The sequence below is a fragment of the Orussus abietinus genome, unplaced genomic scaffold, assembly GCF_000612105.2.
Source record: "Orussus abietinus isolate OABI.00-Male unplaced genomic scaffold, Oabi_2.0 scaffold6, whole genome shotgun sequence".
Taxonomy (NCBI): domain Eukaryota; kingdom Metazoa; phylum Arthropoda; class Insecta; order Hymenoptera; family Orussidae; genus Orussus; species Orussus abietinus.
This window is the reverse complement of record NW_019396002.1, coordinates 795,341-804,711: the sequence shown is the minus strand read 5'-3', so window position 1 is coordinate 804,711 and position 9,371 is coordinate 795,341. Positions and strand designations below refer to the sequence as shown.

The following is a 9,371-nucleotide window of genomic DNA, read 5'->3' as shown; positions in this document are numbered from 1 at the left end:
GGAAAGCGGGGACCTTCTTTGAGAAAGGATTTAAATCCCCCACGTCCCCGGGTCCTCGGCTCGTGTAATGCTAGCGGTAGACATAAAATAGATATACAGTAATAATTAATAAAATTATTATCACGCCTAGTACTAGGTACAACATGGGTACAGCACTACGATATCTCTCGACGCCTACCGTGCTCAAAGGCCTATCCGCTGATATTAAATTCATAAAATAATTAATAATAATTAATAATAATAATAGCTGCTCATAATACTCGCAATATTTATAATATAATAATAATATTATTAATAATAATATTAAAAACACGGTGTCTTTGTCCGTCAAGCTATGTACAAAGCGCGACTGCAGTCTCATTTTTGGAAAACGGGGAAACGGGGAAGGGGCGGATCGCTTGCGACGTGTTAAGTGTTAAATGTTACGTGACTAAGTCAGCTATTAACGGAGCTTTTCTGCCCTTTTTTACGAATCGACTGGTTAGTGCGAAAAGGGTGCTGCAGGGACGCTCTCGAGGACTCGAGAAGCCGCAGCGTTGAAGACTTTTCCCTGCCGATTGCGGTTCTCTGTCGCTAATGTCTTATTTTACTTCCTGAACAAGAAGCCTAATGCATTCTACGACAAGATTCGGCTCGACGTCTGGCAATTTTTTCGAATTTATTCCGATTTTTTTTTCCGAATTTTTCCGACCACTTTTCGGACGCTGCAGAACGAGGCGCGATCGCGGCGCGAAAGAAAGATGGCGCCTAGAGAAACGAGGGGAAATGTTGGAGGGAGATCGGCGTGACCAAGTCGGTCGCGATCGATCACGATCGGTCCCGAACGTCACGGCCAATCGGGCCCGATTCCGAGTCCGATCGGTCCGCTCGATCGGGCCCGGCGCCTGGACAAAGTGGAACCGACAAGTTGGGCCCGATGTTTACCTGGTGGAAAAGAAGCGAACGTCGTCAGAGATGAGTGTCCCAGGGGTCGAGTGCTTCATCCTTGGCGGTAAGGTCGTCCCTCGTGACGGAAACTGGCCCCGTTTCCGATAGGGCCCGTCGAGACAGTCCCAAATGGCAGGGCCCGATTCCCAGGTTCGCTTCAGGCCTGGGCGGGGCCCACGGTAGCTCCGAAATCGCGAACTCGCGACGGCATCCCCAAAAGTAATCCCGGACGAACTGGAACCGATGACCATATTGGGCCTGATGTTGAAATCCCGAGGAGTCTTCTTTTCAGAGATTTTGAAGATGCCTTCGATTCTCGGGAAATCGGGGGGCCAGCTGAGATGCTCCGACTCGGTGCTTCTTGATGTTGGTCCCAATCGAGCGGGCCCAAATATTGGGCCGGAGGTCCACTGACGAAGTTAACGCGTTCGTTGGTCTTGATCCCTTGTCTTTGAAGCGAAGAATAAACGTCGGTGAGGGTCATTTCAGGATTCGATCTCAATTTCTGCCGACGTGAGAATGGGACTTACGTCGGTCCCAATCTCGGGGAAGATGGTCGTTGCTGGGGGTCGCCTCTGTTCGTTAAGTGACGAGCGTTCTTCGGCAGGAAGCTCGGAAGGAAGGATGGACTCAGTTGAGCGGACCGACTCAGAGGGTCCCAGGTGGTAAGGCCCATCTTCCGATGTCGCCCCGGGCCTGGGCGTGGTTCACGGTAGCCACGGCTTAGTATACTTCGGTAGCATCCCCGAGGAACGGATGGTCGGTTATTATGTATTCCAATTTAGGACATCAGCCAGGCGAAGATCGGCTTGGTTCATAAACTCGGTTACCACCGCCAAAGACCAGAGGCCCACGAATAGGGCCCAATTGTTGCCCTCCTCGATTCCTTCCGATGAAAAAGATCCAATTTCTTCCTCCCGGTTGTTCGTGGACTTCCAATTCCATTTATGCCGAATTCAGATCCAATCCGCGGCTGACATCGGCCCAACGAACCAGTCAGCCCCTAGCCCAAACCAGGGGCCCATTCTTGCTCCGATCCGGGCCAGTTGCGCAGCGGTGCTCACTCCCATTCTCCTCTTTCCTCCCTCTTTCATTCTTTCCCTCGTTCCCTCTAATTTTCAGGCGAAATCGAAGTCGCGTTTCGCGTCGATCCGGGACTGGGGGGCGGGTTAGGATGGCCCAGGGTGGGGTTAGGACGGCGATGGGGTACATTAGAGCGCTACATGAGGTCCCTAGGGGATGGGGTTCTGCGGGGTCGGGGTCTCTTGGCAGGAACGGCCTTCTAGTACCTAGAGTAGCCGTTTGAATAGCCATTCGAATAGCCATTCGAGTAGCCGTTGGAGCCCTTGTAGGGAACGGAGTGTATGCTCCTGGAACAGAGAGATCGCGAATCGGAGGGTCAGGGTTTCTCAGCCTGGTAGAACTCCAAGAGTCGGACATTGTGTTAGAGAATACGGGTTAGTGTGCAGGCGAGAGACACAGACCAAGGCGTCCAAGTGACTAAGAAGGTGGTCCGAGTGTAGTGTCTAAGACATGTATGTAGCTTTTAAGGCATGCCGGGTCTAGAGGTGGCGGTCATCCGATTATCTCCCGACGGGCTCTCTCGCTCTCTCCGACAAACTCCCCATTTCTCCTCTCCAGTTCTTTACCGGCCCCAGGGAAATTGTCAGAGGGTCTGGGGATGAGAGAAGAGGGCGTTCTGACTGTACGTATTGTTTTTTTTTTCGCTTTTTTGTCATTTTTTTTTTTTCGAAGGCAGGAGGTTCAGAGCTCCCGCTCACCGCCACCCACATCTACAACAGAACAGAACAAGACCACCGCCGTTACATACAAAGTATCCATTAGTATATCCACCGTCAGAGATTTATTTTATCGGCCCTGCTCGCGTTATTTCCGCGCGACCGAGCCCGTTTTGCTCTGATTTATAGGTTATGTGGACCCGGAGAGGCGCGTCGCGTGCTCGACGGATGCCGAGAGGGTGACAGGGTTCGAATCCCGCCACCGGACAATTTTTTTTCTCCCCTTTTTTAAATTTTTTCGCGCTTTATTTGCAATTTTGAACATTCTTTCATAGTAGAGAGTAAGTAGACAACTCGACTAAAATCGGTTATTGGAAATTCTCCCCGTAACTACGTTTGTACCATTAATTTCTAGGTTATATATGGACCATGCTCGACGAACAATTCGAAATCTCTTTCCCAGAAGTTCCGGCAAGTCCATCGCGCATTTATTCTCCGACCCGGTGGATTTTCCATCGACTCTCGTTAAAACTTCTACGTATTCGGGTTATTTTATCCCCATGCTCGTCATTCCAGAAGAAACCACTGTATCGTACGTTATAAACAAACGAGAACCATATCAGTAATGTGCAATTGTTCGTGCAGGTGCAAGTCTCGACGAGCCCACGATCCTGACTTTCCGATGAAAACGCTTTTTAACTCCTTCCTTGGATTTTATCCTTTCTGCAGAACTGGCCGAGCAGGATCGTACGCTCGTCTCTCTCTCTCTCTTTTTTCCTTCCTTAAAATTTATTTACAAACTTGGGAGGACAGGTCGGCATACTTGAAATTCCGTTTTTCCTTGATGAGATTCGTGCCAGAAATTCATTCTTACTTCCAGGATGAATTATGGACGATGAGACTAATAAATGTCACCGGGGGTTAAATGAACGCGTGCGAAAATAATATACGCACTTTGCTCGAAGAAGGATTGAAAAGAAATTCGAGGGAACGTTAATCTCCTTCGAAGGGAAAACGGATTTCGAGTCTCCTCGCACCAGGGATTAGTCTCCTTAACCTACATGTCACCACTGAATTATGTTCAAAGAATATTTGCCTCGCCCCTTAATTTACCACCGTAACGAACCGGTTCGTGAAAAAGTTGACTGCAATTAACGTTACATCGAAACGTACTAGACACGTATTTCACACCTTACCGAGACCGCAGGAAAGCAACGACCCGACGGGCACGCCGCCACACCTTCAAACGCAATTTCACCGTGCATAAAATCTCTAGTTTCACAGTTTTCGTATTAAATCACTCGCAGGATAGCACATCTCCAGCAATAATACCGGAATCCTCCCGCAAACTCGGCATTTCGCCGCCAAATCTCTAGTTCTCAGCGGCGTCCGTCCGCCATCTTGGATTTCCGCGAAGGCGAGGTTGATATTAGAAAAAAATGCGAAATACATCAAACTCTCCTAGAAATATCCCTTTAAAACGAAATCCAGGTGACATGGGACACAATACCATGGGATACCAAGTCGAGTCATGCCAAATCCTGCCTAGATTCGCAGGAAAATGAGGGAAAAAAATTAATCCTTACTAAGAGACAAGAGGCAAGGATGCAGACGAGCGGGCGCACGTCGCCAGAAGGGAGAACTTCGACTTGGTACCTTGGCTGGAGGAAAAGGAGACGGTTCCTTGGTGCAAGGATCAGCCGACAGGAGGTCGGTACCAGCTGGGACCAGCTGGTAGCAGTTGGTGCCAGCTGGGACCAAGAGGGACCGAGTCGAGTGGAGGTCGCTGAGAGCGGTACCTGTGCTGCTTGAGGTTGTCCTGCCGCTTGAAGGACTTGCCGCAGACCTCGCAGGTGAAGGTGACGTCGTCCTTGTGGCTGCGTTCGTGGATCATGAGGTTGTAGGGCTTGGTGAAGCGTCGCTGGCAGTACTTGCAGACGAACTCGACGGTGCACTTGGCGCGCATCTTCTGCCGCCGGCCGAACTCCCTGCCGTGCCCCTCTGTCTCCATCGGCATTATCGCGAACATCCTTATAAATTCCCACCGCTCCCTCTTCTGCCAGACGAGAACTCTCTATCTCTGCTCTCTCTTTCTCTGTCTCTCTGGGATCCTCCCCACTCTTTTGTAGAGGGGCTCTCTCTTTGTCTGTCTTGGTGGCCGGTGGGTCTCCTCCCGCCTGGTCTCGCCTCCTTGGATGAGATCACGGGCCTTCTCGGAGGTGGATGGATAGCGCCGGGTTGGCTACCTGTGGACAGAATCGTTAGGAACTTCAGAGATCGGTCCGTTCCCGATCCAGGGGTATCGAGGATCACTCGCATGAGGTTTCGGGACTGCGCGGGGGGTGAATTCCAACATGACCACGTCCAAACTTAGCCGGATCATTAGAGACAGGACTATTCCCAATCCATCTGCTCATCCTAAAAATATATTTCCTCTACACGTTCAAAATTAATTAAAATAAAATTCCAAAGTGACCATGGCCAAACTCAGTCGGAGCATTAGAGACCGAACTATTCCCAATCTATCTCCCCATCCTAAAAATATATTTAGCGTCCACGTCCTACTGAAAGAGGTTAGTAAAATTGGGCCCGATGGGAAATGACTCAATTTTAAGCGAGTTATTGAATATCATCTTAATTGTCCTTGCTACCAAGGGAATTTAGCGGTGAGGAGTCTATGATCGGCGGTCTCTGGAGAACCGAGTCACATTTGAGTCCCATTTGAGGCCCCGTCCCCCTAACCTCTTTGGATCCGCAATACCCAGAGGGAGTTTCGCCTGCGAGATCGCGGCCATTGTGGATCCTCGGCTACCGGTTGGTGCGGCACGCTCGAATAAAGTGGCGTGTCCGAATGAGTAATAAGCGTGCCGGGGCGTAGCCCGGTTGGTTAGCGAGCCTAACGCCGGCGGAGGGGCCTAATTGGGCCCCCGAGTTACGCACGCTCCTGCCCTCCCCCCTGGATCCCCGCTCTTCCCCCACCACGGCCCGGGTCCCCTCCCTGCCTTTTCTCCTTCTTCGGGGCCCGTTGGCCTCACTCCTTTGATCTTGCTCCTTCGCTCCTCAACCTTCATCCGAGAGCACTCCCGATATCGAGAAATCCCCCGATTTTGGGCCCTATGTGGCCGTAACAAAGCCTAGACCAAAACGGGACCAACGTCACTCCTTCGGAACGCGATCCCTACACGAGAGTGGCTCCGATATTAAAGAAATGTAAAAAGAATGAGAATGAAAGAAAAATTTGGGCCCAATAGGGCCCCGATGTCAAATTATGTAATTTTTTACTGTTACAAATCTCACGTCTTCTGAATTGAGGAATATGAGGAGAATTCAAGAAGCGTTACATTTACATTGAAAAAGCGGAATGGGGGGACGTAGAGGTTGGCGAGAATAAGGCCCAAAAATTACGGCTACCGTGCATGCTACCATTCGAGGGAGATGCAAGGAACCGAGAGATACAACGAAGAAGGTTCTCTGGGGACCAATAGAAAGTGGGCCCAATCGCTCCCCTTGGGGAAATTCGCCCAAGTGGGACCGATCCCTGATAGGTCCCAGACCGCTTTCCCCCCGGAGTGGCCGAATAAAACGGATAAGAAGGTAGCAGCCAACCAAAGAGCGGCTACCGTGCGTGTGCTGGGTCGCAGGGCCCGATGGACGAGAGGGGGCCCGTTCTTTGGCGGTTCCTCTTGGACCAATCAGGAGCTACCGTGCACCGCCCTACGCCAAAACCGAGCTACCGGTTTTAGGCCACTCGCTACCGAGAACACGCGCTGGGACCACACCCTCCCTTTCTATGGGCCCGATGTCGCCTCGGAAGGGCCCAATGCCGCGCGGGCCCATTTGATACCGCGAATGAAATGGTGGCAGCCAACCCACGCCTAACCTGTTTCTAATGTATTCAGACATAGGAGTTTCACTTGGAATTATTCCCCACCAATAATTGGGCCTTATTATCGCCGACAAGCTCGGTTCATCGGGCGAATGGTGTCGAAAATCATTAACATTGATACCGCAAAGTCATGAAACCAGGAATAAATCTCACAACTTTATACAATTCAATGAACTGATATTAGTATTGGGACATACTTTGGCCAACGGGCCCAATTTCTAAGGAAGAAGCGAAATCTCACCGAGGCCGTCGGACGGACGCTCGGTACTTCCTTCGAGAATCATTAATTTCAATATCTTACTGCTGATTTACACGGAATGTTAAATAATGTTTCACCCTCGGCGCATTATTAATTAACTACCGAACAATTTTTTATTTAATTCCTGTCATGTTTTCGATATCCAGATATAATTGCTCTCGCCCGACGGACGCCTAAATCATGTGAAATTAAAAGTGAAAATTCATTTTCCTAAATGATTTCTTGAAATTTTGGAAATCACCAGTCAGGAATTGTTATTCGAAAGTGTCGCGAGTTTTTTTTATCTGTCACATTGTGCCGTTCGCGAGGCGGTATTTTTTTTTCTTTTCTTTTTAATGGGCCCGAAAAAGGGACTTCCGTCCTCGTCGATTTCTTTTGGGCCTTACTATCGGCGAGTTGCGTCATTTCGGTAACCGGAGGAAGACACTCTTCGAGAGTGGGTGCGGAGCACGCTGTTGACTCGGGTGAGTCAATACCGGGATTTGCGGAGCATTATCAAGACCGGCTGGTTATCCGGTTGGCGGAAGTGTCAACCTCGGAGTTGTCGCGGAATCGCCGACGTCGAGATTACGACTTGTCGCGATAATGACGCAAATCGATAACGATCGATCAAGCTGGGCACCTCCGAGAATTTAAGGAGCGCCGAGCCCACCGGAGAATCTCCCCAAGATTGGTATACGACATTCTCAAATTTCAATATCTCCAAAAATCCGAATTTTAGCCCCACCACGTTCAAGTCCCAAAAGTACCCCCCTCCCTCGCCCCAAAATAAACCTCAACGAAAACAAATCCCCATTTCCCGCATTAAATTCCGCAGTAATTCTCAAAATTGACATCGAAACACATCGTTGTCGCGAAATAAGTCCCAACGGACCCAGAATAGTCAAGGCTCAAAACCTGTCTAAGGGACATGGAAATTAGAAAAAGCCCGATAAATCGAAACATCCACTCGACTGTAGAAAATTAATTTGCACGATGTTGCTTTGAAATTCATCGTTGGTACGGAACAAGGCCCAATGGGCCCGAGAGCATCGCGGCACGGAAAGAAGTCGAAGAGACGCAGCAGACACGAAGGAGGGCAAAAGTGTGACTTACCGGTCGGCAGATCCGAAGTGTTTCCAGGCAGCGGTCCCAGCAGCGGTCCCAGTGGGCCCAATGGTAACAGGGGCGTCGAAAACCGGGCGCGAGCGCGAAGGAGCGTCGCGGTCCGCTCGCAGCGACCGGGCGAGGGGCTCGCCGAGGGGATCGCCGAGGAGAGCGGTTTGGGCCTTACTGGCTGGGAGCCGGCAGGGTGCAGGGTGCCAGTCGTGTGCGGCGTGTAATGGGCCAGGGAGCCGGCAGGGAGCGGTAAGCAGTAAGGAAGCCGTAGGAAGGACGGGTCTGGACCGTTTGGGTGCTTGGCGTCGACTGGCGGGCGTGGAGTGGTGGTGGGTCCCACGGCGTTCGGTTGGTACTTGGTAGCCCCGAATAGTAGAGCCCAGAAGACTGGTAGGTCGTAGTAACGTGGCCAAGGGGTCCGCTTCTTCTGGTTGGAGGACCCTCCCTACCGGGGTCCGGGCCCCGTCGGCGGGACGCTGGTGTACGGGCCCCGGCCCCGTGTAACACCTCTTCCTCGGCGGCGCTCGCACACACCTAGGCCCCTCGCGGAGGAGGCAGAGAGAGCTGCCAAGGAAGTAGTCGGATGCGCACACAATCTCGAGCCCCTTTTCACAGTCGGGCCCGTGGCGGTTCGGTGGGGACCGATGGGAAGTAGTCGCGAGACGCGCGGACGTGTACGGGGCCCGTCCCGAGGGGGGCGGCGGCGCGTCGGTGTGGGTGGTGGCGGTGGTGAAGGAAGTAGTAGCGCTTTTTACCCGTCGAGGGGGCTCCGTCCTTGTCTCGGCGGTCGCCGAATAGCAGCGCGGTTACTCACAAATCCTTCGAGAGACGGCTTCTTGAGCTCCCGCTAGGCGCGGGGCCCCGGGCCCCGGGCCCATCCCCACCCCGGCCAAGGCCCGCCCCTGCGACGGGGCCCGCGCGGGCCCTACCCACGCGCGCCGCAAGCGCGGGCCCCGTCAGGGGTACTCCTGCCCCCCGCGGGGGCGGTAGCCACCACTACCACATCCCGGAGTCAAAGCGGCTGCGGAGGTAGCACCGGCGGCAAAGGGCACTCGCGGGACCGGGGGATCCGGGGACCCAGGGGACCGGGCTCAACTCCCGGCCGCCGCCGACGTCGGGCCCGGATCTTCTGGGATTCGGGTCGCCGGGGGATCTCATGGGGTCACGGGCCCCCGCGACTCCCGGCCGACCTCCATGACCCGGGCCCGACCGGACCCGACCGGGCCCGACCTGGGTCACTGTCACGGACGACCCCTGGCCCGATATCGGCGTGCGGACGCGCTGCCTCGTCCTTCCGACTCCCAGAGGGGTCCGATCGACCCCCCCTTCCCCGCGGGATGATTCTCCCTTCTCACGAGTCTCTCTTGGAGAGCGCCGCCGTCCGTCGATCGCACGCGGACGGAGAAAGAGAGACGACGCGAGGGGCCCGGGACGTGGACGGGGCCCGACGTGGAGGGGCGCG

The 9,371-nt window shown here is 53.1% G+C and overlaps 1 protein-coding gene across 2 annotated transcripts; it reads right to left on the bottom strand.

Moving 5' to 3' along the window:
• Positions 1 to 252: 252 nt before the first annotated feature.
• Positions 253 to 8,326, bottom strand: LOC105694289 (protein drumstick). Of its 2 annotated transcripts, none has more exons than XM_023434259.1 (3): positions 7,907 to 8,326; positions 4,466 to 4,912; positions 253 to 2,297 (listed from the first exon to the last, which is right to left on the bottom strand). In XM_023434259.1, exons 2-3 carry the CDS (start codon positions 4,693 to 4,695, stop codon positions 2,210 to 2,212), a joined length of 318 nt encoding a protein of 105 aa, XP_023290027.1. In that variant the 5' UTR covers positions 4,696 to 4,912; positions 7,907 to 8,326; the 3' UTR covers positions 253 to 2,209. The 2 variants fall into 2 exon arrangements, with proteins under 2 accessions (XP_023290027.1, XP_012270231.1); XM_012414808.1 differs by lacking the exon at positions 253 to 2,297 and adding an exon at positions 2,643 to 2,720.
• Between the last annotated feature and the right edge of the window lie 1,045 nt (positions 8,327 to 9,371).

What these genes read in the sequence shown, in the direction of transcription:
- LOC105694289 (XM_023434259.1), bottom strand. Translation starts at nt 4,695, where the DNA reads ATGTTCGCGATAATGCCGATGGAGACAGAGGGGCACGGCAGGGAGTTC. An exon ending in GACAACCTCAAGCAGCACAG is followed by an intron (nt 2,298 to 4,465) that starts GTACCGCTCTCA and finishes TCTCTGTTCCAG; the next exon opens with GAGCATACACTCCGTTCCCT.